Source organism: Beta vulgaris, chromosome 5 (genome assembly GCF_026745355.1).
Source record: "Beta vulgaris subsp. vulgaris cultivar EL10 chromosome 5, EL10.2, whole genome shotgun sequence".
NCBI lineage: Eukaryota > Viridiplantae > Streptophyta > Magnoliopsida > Caryophyllales > Amaranthaceae > Beta > Beta vulgaris.
In genome coordinates, this window is record NC_079206.1 from 35243379 (window position 1) to 35263854 (window position 20476).

Consider the following 20476-nt stretch of genomic DNA (forward strand, 5'->3'; position numbering starts at 1 on the left):
ACAAATTTCTCCTTCCCCTCATGTTTCAAGAGCCCCTACAGAGTATGCACAATCAATTGGATCAGCAACAAGAAGTGAACCATGACAACTCTATCTTGTTGAACGCTCCATCCACTTAAAGTGGAAGACAAAACTCAACTTGAAAAGAATACAAATCTATTTCCCTCAGGTCGAAATTTGGGATCATTGGCTCCTTACGGTTACCCCAGATAATTTCAGCAGTTCGCTTTGATCTAGCCAGGGGACTGCAACAGCAAATCAGAAAGCAGTCAAGTGCAAACTTCAAACTGAGAACAGAAGTATGTCATACTTGAAATCACTCCCTCAATCCCGAATTAATAGTCACATATACTATTCTAAAAGGTCACAATAATTTGGCAACTCCAGTAACATAGTAATGAAATAGTTCGTGATTGGGCTTCCGTAGCCCGAATTCCGGCCTATGACAAGAGTATCGAAACGATTCAGCTATTAGGGTCTTTCACGAAAATCATCTCATTACACCACTACACATGAGCTCAGCCACCTAATTTTCAAACATATAATTACACCAATTATACTACATAAAGTATAAACCCTGAATCCAAAATTTCAAATTATCTCAACTACAAAACCACAATCCACTTCCTTTCATTGTAATTCACCAACCAATAATCAAAAATTATACCAGAAAATAAAATTAAGATTCCTAAGTTTTGTTTTTGCTTTTTCCCACTTGCCACATCTACCTGGGGCAAGCGATTTAAAGAAGAGATTAGACAAGGTAAACAGACAAATTTAACCGTGTTTAAGTTTTTTTTTAAACCGTGTGCCTAACTTAAACGTTGCAAGTAAAAAAACTGAAGAAGTACTAAAGAAAAAAGAGACGAATCGATACCTAGTGAAGCAGACGTCAAAGGAATCATCAAGAAGCATTTGACGAGAAGTTTCAGCCTGAGATTCACCTTTAGTAGTTAAAACTAAGAAATTGGAGCTCCCTTGAATTCTTCCCTCCGCATTCCATGTACTCTGCCCATGCCGTACTAACACCACCCTCTTTGCCGACTTTATCGCCGGAAAATCCACCTTGGAAAATTTGATTGACCCATTCAAACAAGGTCAGTGCACGCTCCTCCATTCGCATATGAATCTCATTAACAGTATGCTATAGGAAATTTGAGGTTGCACATTATATTAAAATCAATGAACTTTTTCCAACTTTAACAGAAGCATTTCTTGACCAATTTTACTCTTGAATCTTGAACTACCCAACAGCGCAGCAATGTAGAAAACAATTAATGCATTTTTTTAGTGAGCATAGTAACAGTTACCTCAGAACCCAAATTTAGTCATACATACTATTACGAACAAAACCAAATTAATTAAAGAACGAAAAGAAGAAAACAAACAAGCTAATTAAAGGACGAGAGAGACTAACGGGTTGTCTCTCCTCTGTCTCGACGCATCTGAATCGGACGGCACGAAACTCTGAGCTGGCAGTCTCAAAGTGCTCCATTTTGGAGTCGAATTAGGGTTCAATTGAGTCCAATTAGCTGTAGAAGTTGGCACACCAACTTCATCAATTTCATCTTTGTTCGCACCTTGCAATTCTTCTACTCTTCTTTGTGGCTCATATTCTGTAACTTCGTCTTCATTTTTGGGTCTTTTCGGCATCTTCCATGTCGTCGTCGTCATCTTGGTGCAAGTTCCGAAAATTAAAAACCTCCTTCGATGCCAGTTGAGAAATTCTAGGGTTTGTGAGAGAAGCAAAGTTCGAATTGGAAGCGAGAAATTAGGGTTTATAGGAGAGAGAGTGAAATTGGGGAAGTTGATTGTTGAGAGGGTTTTAACGATGAAGATCGAAGAAGAGGGAAATAGGATTTGGGAGGGATGAACGAGAAAATCTAAAGGGTAAGAGAGACTTCCACAGGGTAGATCAGAGAGATCGAGAGTGGAGAGGGTGAGAGAGAGAAAGGGGGAAAGAGAGAGTGTGTCGAACTGAGAGAGGCAAGAGGAAAATCAAAAGGGGGAGAGCAGTAATTAGAATGAGGAGAGGCGGGGAGCGAGTGAAAAAAAAAAGGTAGGAATAACAAATGCTCCGGTTAAACGGAGCATTTGTGAATTTTTTATATTAAAATATTAAAGGAACTCACTAAATGCTCCGTTTGTGAAACAACCAAAGCATTTGACAAGTAGCAAAAGAACTTTTTTCCACTAGTGCTAGTTCTTTCTTATTCATGCAATTATTTCTTTCTTATTCAATCAATCTTCTATTTCCGCAAATAGTTTGAAAATCTCTCCAACTACAATTCACCATCCCCTCTTGTAGTTGTTTAAGTGTTCGTCCAAGACTAACAGTAGTAGCTTTACAAAAAAGGAGGCTATCATCCGCAAATAGGAGACAAGGAATATTAGCAGTACTCGGAAGGAGTTTAAACCAATGTCGGAGTTGTGGACCTGGCTTTGAATAGCCACTTTCCTTATTAACACTTCCATGCATATAATGAAAAGGTAGGGCGATAGGGGGGTCACCTTGACGAAGGCCCCTGGAAGGGCGGAACCAGGGTGAAGTTGGCCATTAATTTGATTGAGTAGGAAACATTTGTAACACATTCGTTTATCCATGAGATCCATAGGATGAGAAAACCAAAAGCACGAAGAGTTTCCCAAAGAAAATCCCATTCAATTATGTCATAAGCTTTTTTCATGTCTAGTTTTAGTGCACACCAACCAGTCTTATTTTGAGATTTATGTAATGTATTGAGAGCTTCTTGAGCTATTAGGAAATTGTCATGAATAGAGAGATCTTGAGTAAAAGCATTTTATAGGGGGCTTATTTCTTTTTGCAAAATTGGTCGTAGACGGTTAACCAAAATTTTTGATATTTTTTATAAATAGTGTTGATTAGGCTAATCGGACGGAAATGATCTGGAGTTTCCGGAGCCTTTTTTTTTTTGGATTTAGAGTGATCGATGTATGATTTAGTGAAGGAGGAAGTTTCCCATGAAAAAAGAAACTTTGAATAGTAGTGATTACTTCTCTTTAAATGATGGGCCAGTAAGCTTGGTAGAATCTTGCACCAAAGCCATCGGCCTGGAGCTTTTAAAGGATCAATATCAAAGGTAGCATTAGTGATTTCTTCTGCAGAGACTGGAGCAAGTATATTATCGGAGTCTTGTTGCGACACGAAAGGGTCTATAAAGTGCTGATCAATCTAGCTATTTGCGGAGTGGGAAGATTTTAAACGTTTCTTAAAAGAATCTAAAAGAAGAGAAGTAAGATCGGCGTGGGACTCGATCCATTGGCCAATATCATTTTTTAATCTAAAAATAGTCAAGTTACCCATTATATTCTTCAATCTATTATGGAAGAATCTAGAGTTGTGATCCCCCTGCGTTAGCCAAATTTCCTTGCATTATGACCCCAAGCTTTTTAGTAAAAAAGCAGTAGCTTTACTCGTTGCAAAATGAGACGATTAATATGTTTAATTAGGATTAGATTATACGGATGGAGCCATAATTTCTTTTGTAGTTCTTTTATTGTGGCGTCGTTGTGGAGAAGTTTATAAGTCGTGTGTTTGTACTTTGTTTTAGCCCACTCTCTAAGTTCAGTTTTTATGCGATTAAGTTTTTGTTGAATGCGATAGAAGCACGAGCCGGTAATTGGAACATTCCAATTTCTCTTAACAATTTTATGTGAGTCATTATCCAACGTCCAAAAATTTTGGAACCGAAACGGAGGCGATTTAGTGATATCCTCATCATTGGTAGAAAAAATAATTGGCGCATGATCTGAAACTGTAAAGTTACCACAAAAAATTGTGCTATTGTCGAAGTAGTCGTAGAAGGTTTTATGAGAGATGGCTCTGTCTAAACGTTCGTAAATGATCTCATTGGAACAGTTGCTTCTCCATGAGAAAGCTTGTTGTAAACAAGGAATGTCTATTGCTTGATAGGGGAAATCGAAGAAGTTGGTGCTATTTAAGAGGGATGCCTCCAAATTTGTCGGTGGGAGAGACCATCTCATTTCGATCCCCAAGCATAAGCCAGGGGGAGGGGAGATTAGTAATGTAGTTTGTTAGATAAGTCCAAAATATATCCATTTCGACATTTTTCGCCGGGAAATATGTGCCCCAGATTCAATACATTTTATTGTGTGACTTGTAGAGAATGTCGAGGTGAACCAAACGGTCATGACAGAACTGATTTAGAACGATAATATTGGAGTTATTCTAACACACCGACATTCCATCCACGTGATTAATTGGGTCTACAACTAACTTATTGTGAAAGTGAAGTGCCTTCAGAATTCAATGGCTATTATTATGATTAGTTCAGGTTTCAATGACGAAGATAATATCTTGCATGTATTTAGTCTTTAGGTAGAGTAGCTCACTCAAAGCTTGGGGCTTCTTACCCCCTTGGATATTCCAGCATAAGATTTTCATGTAATAAATAGATTGGAGAGATAGATTTGTTTGGTAGGTCGATAAAAATCGTGGTCGTACCTAGGCCCAAAGAGAAGCCGCAATACCGTTCGCCCTCGCCGTGCTATAATTTTGAGATGAGATTAAAGGCTTGTCACTGAAAAAAAAAACAAGTCAAGTGGTGTAGAAACACCCATATGCATATGTGAGTGTTAAGCACTCGATTCACTAAGGTTTCAAGAACCGTGCCAATGGTAGGATTATAAAAAACTGTTCGTGCATAGGCCAAGAAAATGGCCTCATTACCTTTCTTGTTGTCCTTGTTGCAATTCTGAGATGAGAAAAATTGCTCGCCATAGAAAGAAAACAAGTTAAGGGGTGGATAAACACCCCTATGCAAAAGCGAGTGGAAAGCACTCGATTTGATAGGGCTACAAGAACCTTGTCACTTAGGAAAATATACATGGGCGAGTGAGAGAGCACTCAATTCCATAGGCGCGTATAAGTCTTCAAGGCAAAAAAGGAACACGAGGAAGTTGGATATAAAATGGGCCACAAGGAAGAGCTAGAATTTGTCTCCTTGGAGCTGTAATAAACAGCTGGCTTATTAATCCTGCATCCAAGTAGCACACGGTTAGGGGGTGTAATAACACCCCTGTTCTTAAGCGAGTGTCTAAGCACTCGGTTCCATAGGGGATTGTAATAGCGATCCATAATAATATACAAAATAAAATGAAGTAGAAAATGAGCAAAATTGATATAATTCATGTTCATCATAAACAATTTATGATTGAGGATATCTTCATGGTCGTTCGAGATAGTGAACCTTGTGCCCCCTTCGAGTGGACAAATGCCATTTTTCATGAAAAAATTAGTTTAAATACGATAGGTTAATTATGTATAAATAGCCTTTATTGCAAAACCACCACCATTGTGTATGATGCGGTTTATTAATAAACCACCATTGTTAATTTGTTACTTGGTTTTAGTAGGCTTTATTCAACTACTTATATTCATTCATTTTCAAGTAAAATGGCCAAAAATTGGCTAAATTAGCGAATTATTGGTTATAACATGTCTACATTTTGTATTTTTAGTCAAAACTATTATTAAACACATGAAACTAAGTATATATATATATATATAATTTTTGAGGTCTTTATAACTTAAAATAACTTCAAACTTGATTCATTTCGAAGTAAAGTGGCCAAAAATGGACTAAAATGACCTATATTTGGTTCTAACATGTCTATATTTTGTATTTTAAATCAAAAATACTATAAAACACAATCAACTAAGTATATATATATATATATATATATATATAATTCGGGAGGTGTTTGTAACTTAAACTAACTTCAAACTACTCATATTCATTCATTTTCAAGTAAAATGGCCAAAAATTTGCTAAAATAGCCTATTATTGGTTCTAACATGTCTATATTTTATATTTTCAATCAAAACTACTATTAAAAACATGAAACTAAGTATATATATAATGTTTGAGGTGTTCGTAACTTAAACTAACTTCAAAATACTCATATTCATTCATCTTAAAGAAAAATGCCCAAAATGGGCTAAAATGGCCTATATTTGGTTCTAATATGTCTATATTTTGTATTTTCAGTCAAAACTATTATTAAACACATGAAACTAAGTACATATATAATTCTTGAGGTGTTTGTAACTTAAACTAACTTCAAACTGTTCATATTCATTCATTTTCAAGTAAAATGACCAACAATTAGCTAAAATGGCCTATAAATGGTTCTAACAAGTCTATATTTTCTATTTTCAATCAAAACTACTATTAAAAACATAAAACTAAGTATATTTATAATGTTTGAGCTGTTTATATCTTAAAATAACTTCAAACTAATCATATTCATTCACTTTCTAGTAAAATGGCCCAAAATGGGATAAAATGGCTTATATTTGGTTCTAACCTATCTATATTTTGTATTTTCAATCAAAACTAATAGTAAACACATGAAACTAAGTATATATATATATATATATATATATATATATATATATATATATATATATATATATATATATATATATATATAATGTTTGAGGTGTTTCTAACTTAAACTACTTTCAAACTACTTATATTCATTCATTTTTAAGTAAAATGGCCGAAAATGGGTATTTGCTTCTAACATGTCAATATTTTGTATTTTCAATCAAAATAATTTTAAAAAAATCAACTATGTATACATATATAAGTATTAAGATGTTTGTAACTTAAACTAACTTCAAAATACTCATATTCATTTATTTTCAAGTAAAATGGCCAAAAATTGGCCAAAATGGCCTATCATTCGTTCTAACGTGTCTATATTTTGTATTTTCAATCAAAACTACTATTAAACACATTAAACTAAGTATATATATAATGTTTGAGGTGTTTATAACTTAAAATGACTTCAACCTACTAATATTGATTCATTTCGAAGCAAAATGGCCAAAAATGGGCTTAAATGGCTTATATTTGGTTCTAACATGTTATTTTGTATTTTCAATAAAAAATACTAGTAAACACAATCAGCTAAGTATATATATATGATGCTTGAGGTGTTTGTAACTCAAAATAACTTCAAACTTGTCATATCCATTCATTTTCAAGTAAAATGGCCAAAAATAGGTTAAAATGGACTATTATTGGTTCTAACATGTCTATATTTTGTATTTTCAATCAAAACTACAATAAAAACATGAAACTCAGTATAAATAAAAACATGAAACTCAGTATAAATAGAATCTTTGAGGTGTTTATAACTTAAACTAACTTCAAATTACTCATAGTCATTCATTTTCAAGTAAAATGGCCCAAAATGGGCACAAATGGCCTACTTTTGGTTCTAACATGTCTATATTTTGTATTTTCAATCAAAAATACTTTTAAACACATAAAACTAAGTATGTATATAATGTTTGAGGTGTTTATAACTTAAAATAACTTCAAACTACTCATATTCATTCATTTTCAATTAAAATGGCACAACATGTGCTAAAATGGCCTATTTTTGCTTTTGACATGTCTTTATTTTGTATTTTCAATCAAAACTACTACTAAACACATGAAACAAAGTATATATATGATTTTTGAGATGTTTGTAACTTCAAATAACTTCAAACTACTCATATTCATTCATTTCTAAGTAAAATTGCCCAAAATGGGCTAAATTAACCTATATTATGTATATTGAATCAAAACTAATATTAAGCACATGAAACTAAGATATATATAATGATTGAGGTGTTTATAACTTAAACGAAAATTAAACTACTCATATTTATTCATTTTCAAGTAAAATGGCCTAAAATGGGCTAAAATGGCCTTTTTTTTCTTTTATAAGCAAGATTAGAATATTATTGCATCAAAAAACCAGAAACAATAAGCTCAGCAAGGGACAAAACCCCAAGACCAAGAGCAAAACGAACAGGCTACACAAGCCTAAGACTCCACCTATGAGAGAAATATTTCTCTGAACAAGCTTATATCAACAAGTCTAGTATTATGGGGAATAATACTATGAACTCTATTATATACATCATGCTTAATTCTATTTACAGTATTTTCTATACTTCTAATTTGTGCATTCCGTGGAACATTATTTCTTTCCAACCATATATGGTAAACTATACAAAGCAAAATTGTGAAGTGGATGCCTTGTCTGAATTTGTTCATTTTCCTCCTGCTGATCCACTTTATCATCTTAGGCATGGTAAGACCTTGTGTAGTGATTCCTAGCCATGTGTTTATAGCTTTCAAGCATTGAGCACTATAGTGACATTCGAAAAATAGATGGTGAGGAGTTTCACTTATAGTGCCACAAATCAAGCATCTGTCATCTTGAGTGATATGCATCTGTATAAGTTTGTCTTTGGTATTCAATCTTCTGAGTATTGCCAACCAAACAATAAATCTATGCTTAGGTTAACTTAGCCTACACCATATTGCTCTTGACCAGTATAAAGTTTTTTGATGTACCTCCATCATTTTGTAAATCCTCTGGATGGAATACTTTGATATACTACAAAGCTGGTTTTCAGAAACCCACATCTCCATTTGTTCTTTAACCTGTCGTATCCTCCTCCAGTACCAACTGTCACTTTTTTTGGCAATATATTCCCACCAATTCTGACCCCTAAGATAGACAGTATGAACCCATTTGACCCAAAGATTTTCCTTCCTAGTATCTATCATCCATACATGCTTCCCCAGGGCTGCACTGTTCCAATTACAAAGGTTTAACAAACGCAAACAACCTTCCTTCTTAGGTTTACTAACATCTTTCCGAGCCACCTTCCCAGGACTACTAGAATCTGAAACACCTTTCGAAAGAAAGTTCCTACAAATCTTATTGATTTGAGCATAAAGACTTTTAGGCATGGAGATAATCTAAGACCACTAGGTTTGAATAGACATCAAAACAGAATATATCAAGGTGACCCACCCAGCCAAGGACATATACCTTGAACTCCACACTTTTATCCTAACACGCATCTTCTCAAGAATATTTTCACATTCAGCAATGGATTTTTTTTTACAGCATATGGGAATGCCAAGGTACCTAAAAGGAAAACTTCCTTTGACAAATCCAGTCATGTCAAGAATTTTGTTAACCTCTTCATTAGACATCCCTGAGCAAAACACAAATGTTTTTTCCGGACCTACTTTCAGTCCAGTTGTGTTAAAGAACAATTGGAAACCTTCCATCATTAAGGAGACATTTGGTTCAACTTTACAACTTTGCACCTTGGGAAAACTTCCTTTGACAAATCCAATCATGTCAAGAACAATTGGAAACCTTGCATCAAAAGTCCCCATTATAGCAGAGGATAATTTCATCTACAAAACACATTTGGTTCAGCTTTACAGCTTTGCACCTAGGGTGGAATTTGAAACCATCTTTATCCCCCACCATCTTCAAAACCCTGGAAAGGTACTCAACACATAGCACAACGAGTAGAGGTGAGAGAGGATCACCCTGTCTCAAACCTCTCTTACCCCTAAAAAAACCATGTAGAGTGCCATTGATGGAGAGAGAGAACGTAGGAGATCTCACACAACCCATTACCAGCTTAATGAAGTGCTCATGGAACTGCAAAGCTTCAAGCATTTCCTCTACAAAATCCCATTCTACTGTGTCATATGCTTTTTTAAGACCCAGTTTAATAATACACCCAGGTGAGCTTATCTTCCTTTCATAACCTTTGACCAGATCTTGACATACCATTATATTATGTGCAATGAATCTACCGTGCATAAATACACCTTGATTCTGTGCAATAATTTCTGGTAAAACATCTCTAAGCCTAGTGCATAAGACCTTTGAGATACACTTATACAAAACATTGCAACAAGAAATTATTGGCCGAAATTCTTTCACTTTCAGGGCACTTACCTTTAGGAATAAGGGTAAGGCTTGTTGCATTAATTTCTTTCAGTAAATTTCCAATATTCAGGAAATCAAGAATGACATTGCTCACATCACTGCCAATATCATCCCAAGCATATTTATATAATGCACTACCAAATCCATCGGGGCCTGAGGCCTTACATTCATCAATGTCCCACATTGCAGACCTCACCTATTCCCTTGTGTAAGCAGCATTCAACAAATTTTTCAAGGAACACTAGTGGAAAAAACTTTATATGTCACTTAGTATCAGATGAGGTTTTTATAAAACCGCATCAGAAAATCAATTAAAAAATGGGAAGGAAAGGTGGAAGCAAAATCTGATGCGGTCCTCTTGTGGACCACATCAGATTAATAAACCTGATGCGGTTCCTAGACTTTATTCATTGAAGGTTTTTTAGTAAATTTGCTGGAAAGTTTCAATATATCACAATTATCGTTTTACCTGATGCGGTTTATTAATAAACCTGATGCGGTTCCAATAATACCAACCACCACCAACAACCATCATTTTCACCGTAGCAACGTATCAACCACCACCACAATGTGCATCTTCTGTCTCTCCCCACGAACACGACCATGACAACAACATATGAACCCCCACAGCTGAAACATCATGACCTTCGAAATCCTAACCCGTAATAGTGTGGCTCAGGGATTTGGGAAAGTAAGAATCTTTTCTTGGTTTCTCTGCTTGTGATTTCTCCTTGGAATACAATCATAGAGTTTAATTTGATTAGATTTGTGCTGGTAAATCCCAAAATGTAAGTGAGTTATAAGTAACCTTTTTACATCAAAAATGGAAAGGGATGAAACTAGGAGAGAGAATGAGAGTAGTTCAAGCAATTCTCAGAAGTTTGTTGAATGTACTGCACAATGGTGAATGTGGCAGTGAAGACCGCGAGAAAAGACATATATGATGGTATTTGTAGTGAGCTTCTACGGTGGTGGAAGGTGAGTTGAGGAGGGGTTGACGGTAATTATGAATGTGAGTGGTGGCGTCGTGGTGTTGGTAGTGATCAGGAAAGGGGGTTTGTAGGTTGAAAGAGGGAGGTGGCAAGATGAGGGAAAATGTTAGGTGAGTTGGTTAATTAATGTTATTTAGGCTGGTGCATGGTAACTTAATTAATTTGTTAGCGAATTAAGTAACGGTTTTTCACCATGTACTTCTAACAAATTAACAAATTCACCATATACGCTCAATGTTTCAGATATTTAAATATACCCATGAGTTTATAAAAATGTTCCCCTAATGATCTTTTTCTAACGGACATAAACTCATTGTTTGCATTATTTACAACTTTGCTATTATTAACCCTATTTAACCCATCCCAAACCCTAACACCATAATCATACTTCCTAAATACCCTAGCTCACTAATAACTTAATTAACGTGAACCGTTACCTGCAGAGTGACCCCAACCTACCCCGTAACCTGCTTCCCCACCAAACCCACCCCTGCCTCTACCCCCTTCAATTCTTCCCCTTGCCTCGTGACTGTCAACCACAACCAGCATAATTACACCATTGCAAGTGTCGTGCCCACCGCGAACACCGGTGCATCAACACGGCAAACAAACGACCACCACTTGCCGGCATATACTTCCACGCTGTCATGACAAAACATTAACACTGCAAAACACCGCATCAACCAATCACGCTGTTGGGAAATAGAATAATACTCTACTGTATTATATGAAAAGGTGGAGGAAAAGACTTTTTGACACTTTTTATTTCTCAAACTTATAGAATGTATCTATAACAACTTTAAATTTTACTATAAATAAAACTAAAAGACTTAAACTCATAAAGAGACTAATACGGTGCACCATTAGACTATCCACCAAATATGATGCACTTAATTAAAACAGTAACAATAACTTTGAATTACTTCACTCAATACTCCCCCTTGATTCAAAGTCACTAGTTCCTAACTTCATCCTAAAGAAAATATGTTTGGCTTGAGAAAGCGTTTTGGTGAAAATATCAGCAGTTTGCTCATTTGTACCACGTAACTTCAATATAATCTTCTTATTAGCTACAAGTTTTCTGATGGAATGATGCTTCACATCTACATGCTTCATCCTACCATGAACATTATGATTTTTGGCCATAGAAATTGCAGACCTATTATCATAATACACCACTGTAGCATCATTTTGCTCATAATTACAATCACCCAAAAGTTTTGATAGCCATAATGCTTGTCGAGCTGCTGAACTAGTTGTTGTATACTCTGCTTCTGCTGATGATAATGCCACTATCTCTTGCTTCTTTGAACTCCATGTTACTACCCCAGACCCAAACCTAAAAGCAAGCTAAAATCATGACTTGAGGTACCCTTACGATCATCTAAGCACCCTGCCCACTTACTATCAGTGAACCCAACCAACTTGAAGTTTGCAACTTAATTGTACCATATACCAAGATTTATAGTTACAGCAACATAACGAATAATTCTTTTTGTAGCGCCAAGGTGTTGCCTTGTTGGGTTATGCAAAAACTTGGACACCACACTTAAAGAAAATGTAATGTCTGGTCTGGTGTGTGACAAGTAATTTAGCCCATCCAGCTATGCTTCTAAATAAGTTTGCATCAGCTAGCTCCATTCCATCATCCCACTGCAACTTTTTGTTTATATTCATTGCAGTTGCTGCTACTTCATAGTTGGTCATATTGAACCTTTCCAGCAAATTTGTTGCACACTTCTCTTGACAAATAAAAATACCGTCTTCACCTTGCTTCACTTCAAGCCCCAAAAATATCGCAATAAGCCCAAATTAGTCATCTCAAAATTCTTCATCATACTTGACTTAAAGTCATCAACATGAGATTGTGAAGAACTGATATCGATCATGTCGTCCACATAGAGACACACTAACAGAACATCTCCATTTCCTTGCTGATTCTTATAAAGAGTGGGCTCATTATCACTTCTTGTAAACTTGTTTTCAAGAAAGAAAGAATCAATTTTACTATACCATGCTCATGGGGCTTGCTTTAGCCCATAAAGTGCCTTCCTCAACCTGTACACTTTATACTCATTGCCACTAACAACAAATCCTTGAGGTTGTGTTCATAAACCTCCTTTTTTAGTTCACCATTCAAAATGGTCGACTTTACATCAAATTGATATACAGGCTGCAAAGGCAAGAAAAACTCTTACAGTTTTGAATCGAGCAAGAGGAGAGGAAGTCTCCTCATAATCAATGCCTTACTGATGTGAGTATCCTTTAGCTCCGAGCCGAGCCTTATGCTTTTGAATACTTCCATCTGCATTAAACTTTGTTCTGAACAACCACTTTAACCAAATAACATTATTATCCTCTGGCATTATCAACCAACTCCCAAGTTTCATTCTTTCGTATGGATGACATATTCTTATTCATTGCTTCTTGCGAGGCTTGATTTTCTGCTGCATCTTCATAACAAGTGGGATCTGCTACAAGTAAAGCAAAAGTGCATAACTCATATAGTTATGTTACTAAGCGAAATTTCCTTGGTGTCGACTGTGGAGAAGAGCTTGAACGAGATGAATTGTCACTATCCGAGATGAGTGTCTTGCTTCTAGACTCAGAAGCTTTTGGTTCTGCTAAATTAGGTTGCACCTAAGTTGGAATTCCTGCCACTGATGACCCACTATCACTACTCCATCTCCATCTTTCTTCCTCATCAAACCTAACATCTCTACTTACAACAACTTTTCTACTCACATGGTTATACAACATATATGCTTTAGACTAAGTACAATAACCATAAAGATATATTTTGTTGACCCTTGAGTTTTGAAGATGACCTAACCACAAAAGACATTGTATATTTTATGTATGTTGTTGCAAGGAAATTCATGCTCGAGCTAAGAGAATACTTGATTGAAGATTAAAGCGGATAATTAATCAAGATCGAAGTAAAGATGTTCGAGAGATGAATAATCAAGCATGGAATGAAGATTAGAATACATTAGGGTATTTATTAATCTTCTTGTTAAGGTTGAGTAAAATATTAATTAAGTTTGTGGTGAATTCTCAAAGGAACTTGGTTCTGTTCCCATGAAAGGAACATACTTGGCACTATAGGAACAAGGCTAGGAACAAGACTTAAAATTAGGGAACAAGACTTAAAATAATTTAGGAACTTCTAAGTGACTAATTTGTGCGCCTAAGATAATTGTGTGCCCAATATAGTTGTTAGAGTTTTTAGGGATATTTGACTAAGATCCATTTTTAGGAAGTTAGTTTAAGTTTGTTAGGAAAAGATTTTAAAAAGATTTTCTGATTTAAAATTAATATGATTTTCAAATATTATCTTTTTAAAATATATATTTTTATTTTTATATTTTATTTAAAAGATTTAGTTTTCGAAAATTTATTATTTCCGGTTTTTAAAATGTTTCGGATTTTTAATTGTAAAACTGTTTTTCGGTTTTGTAAAAGATTTTGAAAAAGATATTTTTCCTAAAAACTAGCTAAAGTTATTTATTTATTTATTTCCTAAAACTAGATTGCACGCCTAAATATACTGCTACACGTTTATGTAGTTAGTGGATTTAGTGGCTTAAGTTAATTATCCTCCAAGTATTTATTTAATTAAATAAGTTTAATTATTCTCCAAGTTTTCCAAAAACCACGTACTGTGTTACTGCTTCTATGAATGAAGTAGTGGATTAGTGGATGCTTTACATGACATGAATAATTAATTTAATTTAATTAATAATTAACATCATGGAGAACATGTGATAATGGTCTAAGTTAGTGGATTGTCTTAATTGTCTATAAATAGGCGCCTAATTCATTTGAGCAAAATTGTGTCTGACTTAGTTAATTTGTCTTAAGTTATCTAAAGTGTCAGTGCCTTTTCCTTAAGAGAATTCATACTTACATTAATCGAGTTTATTACTCTTCCATTATTATAAAGTGTATTTTTGAGAAAAAGGGTTTGAGTGAACTCTTGTAAGTGTGAGAAAGCTTTGAGTGAAGCAAGAGAAAGAGAAAGAGAAAAGGAACTTCGAGTGAAGTTTGAGAGAAAACGTCAGTTGTTGGGAACTGTCGTTGGGAACTTGAGTTGAGTGACTTAAGTTGAGAATCAGAGAAAAAGTAATAGGTTGTAATCAGAGTTGTTTTGGCCTATTATAGTGGAAAGTTGTTTAAAATCCCTTGTGGTCGAGGTTGTTTCTTCCTACTAGGCCTAGGAAGTTTTTCCTCGTAAAATCTCTCGTGTTCCCATTGTTTGTTCCCAAGTTTACTTTTAATTCCGCAAAAAGTATAGCTTATTCTCTCACTATAATTCACCCCCCTCTTATAGTGCTCATATTATACAACAATTGGTATCAGAGCGGGAACTCTAATATTCAGGAAACCCTGTTGAGTTCAAGATCTTGAAAAATATGAATACTAGAGAGAAACTGGAAGAAGGGTACTCTACGCAGAGGCCACCAATGTTCAATGGTAAGTTTTACACTTACTGGAAGAACAGAATGGAGATCTTTATCAAAGCCGACAATTACCAGGTATGGAGAGTCATAGAGGTAGGTGATTTTGAATTACTACCACTAATGACAAAATGAGGTAATTCCAAATCTATATCTGATTTTGATAAAGCTGATTTCGAAAAGATGGAAATTAATGCTCTTGCTATAAACTGCTTCATTGTGGTCTTGGACCTCATGAACACAATCGTGTCATGGGATGTAAAACCGCAAAACAAATTTGGGATCTTCTTGAAGTCACTCATGAAGGTACGAGTGAAGTTAAGAGATCAAAAATAGATCTTTTGATGAACCAATATGAACTTTTTCAAATGAAATCAAAAGATTTATCCAAGACATGTTTACACGCTTTACTAATATTAATTAATGAGCTAACATCTCTTGGTAAAGTGATTACATCTGAGGAACAGGTATGAAAGGTCCTAAGAAGCCTTCCTAGGGATCGTTGGATGGCTAAGATAACTGCCGTACAGGAAACTAAGGACTTTACTAAGTTCAATTTGGAACAACTTCATGGCTCCCTTATGACTCATGAGTTGCAATTGGACAATGAAAATGGAGACATGTCCAAGCAAAAATCGATTGCCTTAAAAGCTGATGAAGATGAAGACTCAGAAACTGATGAAGAAGAATCCGCTCTCATGGTCCGAAAATTCAAAAGAATGTTTAGGAACATGAAGAATGGAGATTACAAAGGTAAGAATAAGAAATATTCTAACAAACTTGTTTGTCATAAGTGTAGCAGCTCTGAGCACTTCATCAAGGATTGTCCCCAATGGGAACAAGAAAAAGGCAAAGGAAGGGAACGAGCAGAGATAGGAACAAGGAATACAAAAACTCCTATAATCGATCTGACATGAAGAAAGCTATGGTTGCTGCATGGGGAGACTCTGTTTCCGAAGAAGATGATGATCCTCAACCGAATGAGGAGACTGCAAACTTCTGTCTTATGGCTCGTGACAATTCCGAATCTGATGAAGAGATTGAATCTCTTGAGGCATGTCTATACACCATCAAAACTCGTCTTAATTCTTTAAGTAAAGAAAAGTTATTTGAGTTTATTGTTGACTGGCGAGGCCTAAGTCGTATCGGCTAACGCGCAAATAAATCAATACTACCCTACACAAACGTAGAATAAGGAAGTAAGGTTCGAATCCACGGGGAAGAAGGGTTTGGCAAGGTTAAATGTGTATTGTGGTAACAATGGGGGGGTTTTCGCTTAAAGTATAACTAAGAAAGACTAAGCAAACGATAATCAATATTAGACAAATACTTGGCAATCAATCTTAACAACCAATTCAAACTTTGATCATAGAACAACTCAATTCCTATAACTACTTGAATGACCTATTGCGAATCAACAGATTCAATCTCCTCTAACTTAGTGGTAAGATTAAGCGAGCGCTCTAATCCAATCCTTAACGGTTTAACAATCTAGTCCAAGCGTTCTAGATTCAATTAAACGATTAAATAACAACTAAGGAAATGTCAATAGGATAAACTTGCAATCACACAAGCGGTCAAACACAAGTTTATGAGATGATTCTTCTTGTGCACAACTACCCAAAAACATGTGATAATTGAGCACAAAAACTACCAATGCTAGATAACCTCAAAGCAGACAATTATCTAGATAGTAAAGATTGTAAAGTAACCACAAGTTAAATGATCAGATTAACTCAAAGTACAAAACAATCTAGCATAAAGAATATGAAGAATCATCAAACATTCAAGCAATTAAAAGGAAAAGATTGAACTCACAAAATGGATGAAAAGGTTGCTCCAATTGATTTACCAAGTTAGGAAATTAGTTCCTCATAATCCAAAAGTAATCACTACTATATTTTTTCTTTTGATTGTTCTTTCTCTAAAAACAGATGATAGATCAGGAAAACTAACACCAAAGACTAAGTAATATTTTAATCCGCCAAAACAGAGGAAACGAAGAGTCGTTTCCTTATTACAGAGGTCCGCGACCGCGGAGAGTAGGTCCGCGCCCGCGGAGGTGGTCCGCGACCGCGGTAAGGTCGCGGAGTTGCTCACGGCGAAATCGTGTATTCTCTCCAAAATTCGCCGCGACCGCGGTCCCTAGTCCCGCGACCGCGGAGGCTGCCGGTACAAATTTCAATCTTCTTTCCTTGAATGCTTCCTCAATTGATTACACATTCTTTCCATTTTGTTCTCCCTTGCCACTTAAATGCACTTTGTTGACTCATTCCACTTGTACACTTGACTTTGTGACTTGACATTTTCTTCAAAAGCACATTGTTACAATTTGACCCTCTCATCAACATAAAAGAAAATAAAGAACTTAAAAACCATATGATGATAAAGAGTACAAAATCATACCAAAATATGTTCAAGACCACACACAAATAACCAAATAAGTACTGAAAAATGCCATATGAACATGGCACATCAAATTCCCCCATGCTTAGACCTTTACTCGTCCTCGAGTAAAATCCTAACTCCTTTCTATCTCCAAGGTCTATCAAGGAAGCATGGAGAAATTCACGCAAAATCCAATCCTAACACCACTACTCCAATCAAAAGCGAAAAAGTGATGAATCGCAACTAGCTAAAGTTTGAGCGGAAGTAACCTCAACGCATCAAAACTCTAGCCATCTTATCGCTCCATAATCCACAAGGATAGTTAACTTGGTGTGGAAATGACCTCAACACACCCAAGCTAACTGCACACAACCAAAGAGCAAGGGAGCTAACATGTCCTAGATCCCCCAAGCTCAACTCACACACTACTCCCTCAAAACAAAGCCTTGGTTCGGAATAACACCATCAAACCAAGAGCTTACCTCTTAAAACAATCTCCAACTCCCCTTATGGCTCCAAGATGAAAAACAAGAGGTTTTCTAACCTACCACCATCTAAACCTCAACCTCCTTATTTCAAACATGAGTGACCTACCCAAACGCCGCTTCAAACACCCTTCATATGCCACCACTCCGAGAAATAAGTGACATCCGAGTCCTCTCCTTTTGCCTAGGCGCCCTCCCGGGTTTTCACCTAGCCACTCATCATTATTTTTTTTCATCTCTCATGTTTTTTTTTTTTTTTCATTCATTTTTTTTTTTTTTTCTTTTTTTTTCTTTCATTATTTTTTTTTTTTTTTTGAACTTACGAAATTAAAACAAATATTTACATTATAAACAAATCATCAATCATCAACAACTCCTCTCCCCCATGCTTAAAGGACACATTGTCCCCAATGTGTAAGAAGGTCAAAAGAGCAAGCAAAAGGGAGAGACAAACCTCTAGGGATCACCATGATATGCCCCACCGCTACCGGAAGCACCAGAGCCAGATGCTCCTCCAGGGAAGTCACCATATGGAACATAACTACCACCATACTGCTGCTGAAAGAAAGCATCTAAATGCCTCATGTAGCCCATGGTAGCATTACCCTGGAGAGTAAGAGCCTGCAACTGTTCCTCGATAGAGGAAAACCTACTTCCTGCACCTTGCTCCATCTCCATATCATAATCCCCATCACCTTCCTCATCCTTATCCATATCATCCAAAATCCCACCGCCTACCTCGGGCCGAATAAAGAAATCGGCCACCGTGGGGCCAAAAGGAAAATTCGCCGAAGGAAGGAAGATAAAACCATCACCACAGTGTATCTGAAATGGGGGACCATCAGAGCTCTTCAACATGTTCATTTTCAACAATGTGCGGGCATTAAACAAGTGAAACTTATCAGCCACCGGTTCACAAGCATTATTAGGAGGATATCCCAACCGCGTAATCAAATGTGTAATCATACCTCCCATGCTTAGGTGACCACCCAATTTGGTTCGCACATCAATGCAAGATTTGAGCCATAGGTCGGCCCAATCCGGAATACCAACACTACCTGGAAGCAAGGAACGAAGATAGCACATCTCTAATTGGTTCAATTTCCCCGTCTCACCCTTGCAGAAGATAGTCATGCCTAGGAAGTAAGCAGCCATGCGTAGACCAGGGTGACGGATACTACTAATCTTCTCACCACCACTGCTAAGGGGTAATCCAGAAATGCGGTACCAAAAGACACCAACCTCCTCAGACGGAACACCCATGGGGACAAAAGGATTGTCGCTGGAGGGAGCGACCCAACCGAAAGCTTCTCTAACTTGGCTCATAGAAATATCACGCACTCGGTCATGCATCCTAAACCGAATACGAGTTTCTCCCCTATGCTTCACCAAGGTGAGAGTGGATAAAAATTCATAAACACACCTCTTATAAGTGCGAGGTGCATAATCAAGCATGCCCAATAATCCAGCTCTCCCCATCATCTCTCTAAATCCATCTAAAAGCCCCAACTGAGCCATGAAAGGAGTGTCAATAAACTTGGTACACTGGACCACTCGTTTCGATCGACAAAGATTTCTCCAAGTCATCTTTTGCTCCCTATTGAGTCCAGTCAACCCCATAGTGTCAATCATCACCTCACTAGCAGCAGGTTCCTCATGAACCTCAGGCTCATTGGAATTGGAACCTTGGGTACGACCACGCTTTCTTACCATTGCTAAAACAACCACAATTCTCACCAAGACAACCCAAGTAAGTCAAACAACAATTCCACCCTCAATTTCTCAAATCAAACCTCCAACAATTTACTCCAAAATTCACAATTTCAACTCTCAACAATGACAACACAACCACAAAGAGTTCTAAAAACACAACAAATCTCCACAATCTCAATAATCAATCAACCACAATGAAAAATGAAGGGAACTTCCAAAAAGAGAGTGAAGAATTGAAGTTTTACCTTATGGAAGAATCAATAAAGTGGTTGATCACATATCCAAGTGAGAACAACACCCCCAAGAATGCTCCTTGCTTCTTTAATTGCCCAAAAACTCCAAGAATCAAAAACCCCCAAATTTTAGGGTTTTCAAAAGATTTTGTAAAAAGATGAGAAAAGTGGAGATTTTTGAAGGGGATTGAGTGGGAAATGAGATGAGAATGTGAGAAAAGGGATTGAAAGAGTGAAAGAGAGTAATTTGAGTGAAAGAATTGAAGAAATTTGAAAGGGGGGTGAGGTTTTGTGAGAGGGAAAGTGAGAAGAGAGAGAAAGAGGGGGTCGAAATTGAGTGAAGGAGGAAGAAAGAGAAAAGGGCGAGAAGAAAAAAAAAACGAACCTGGCGG

The 20476-nt window shown here is 36.4% G+C and overlaps 1 protein-coding gene and 1 long non-coding RNA gene across 2 annotated transcripts; both read right to left on the reverse strand.

Annotated features, from left to right (window-relative positions):
• Position 1: 1 nt before the first annotated feature.
• Positions 2 to 1052, reverse strand: LOC130591505 (uncharacterized). The gene is made up of 3 exons (XR_008969255.1): positions 878 to 1052; positions 140 to 245; positions 2 to 35 (listed from the first exon to the last, which is right to left on the reverse strand). It is a non-coding gene; the product is annotated as an uncharacterized LOC130591505 (long non-coding RNA).
• Positions 1053 to 7783: 6731 nt separating this feature from the next.
• LOC125497765 (uncharacterized) lies at positions 7784 to 9997 on the reverse strand. The gene is made up of 5 exons (XM_048645442.1): positions 9823 to 9997; positions 9496 to 9629; positions 8890 to 9266; positions 8406 to 8766; positions 7784 to 7858 (listed from the first exon to the last, which is right to left on the reverse strand). The coding sequence occupies exons 1-5, from the start codon at positions 9995 to 9997 to the stop codon at positions 7784 to 7786; spliced, it is 1122 nt and encodes a 373-aa protein (XP_048501399.1).
• Between the last annotated feature and the right edge of the window lie 10479 nt (positions 9998 to 20476).

Excerpts from the sequence above, each read along its gene's own strand:
- LOC125497765 (XM_048645442.1), bottom strand. The coding sequence starts at position 9,997 with ATGTGGGACATTGATGAATGTAAGGCCTCAGGCCCCGATGGATTTGGT. Across the intron at positions 8,767-8,889 it reads ATAAAAGTGTGGAGTTCAAG|GAACTTTCTTTCGAAAGGTG; the intron begins GTATATGTCCTT and ends TAAGATTTGTAG. Across the intron at positions 7,859-8,405 it reads GGATTTACAAAATGATGGAG|CCTGTTCGTTTTGCTCTTGG; the intron begins GTACATCAAAAA and ends AGGCTTGTGTAG.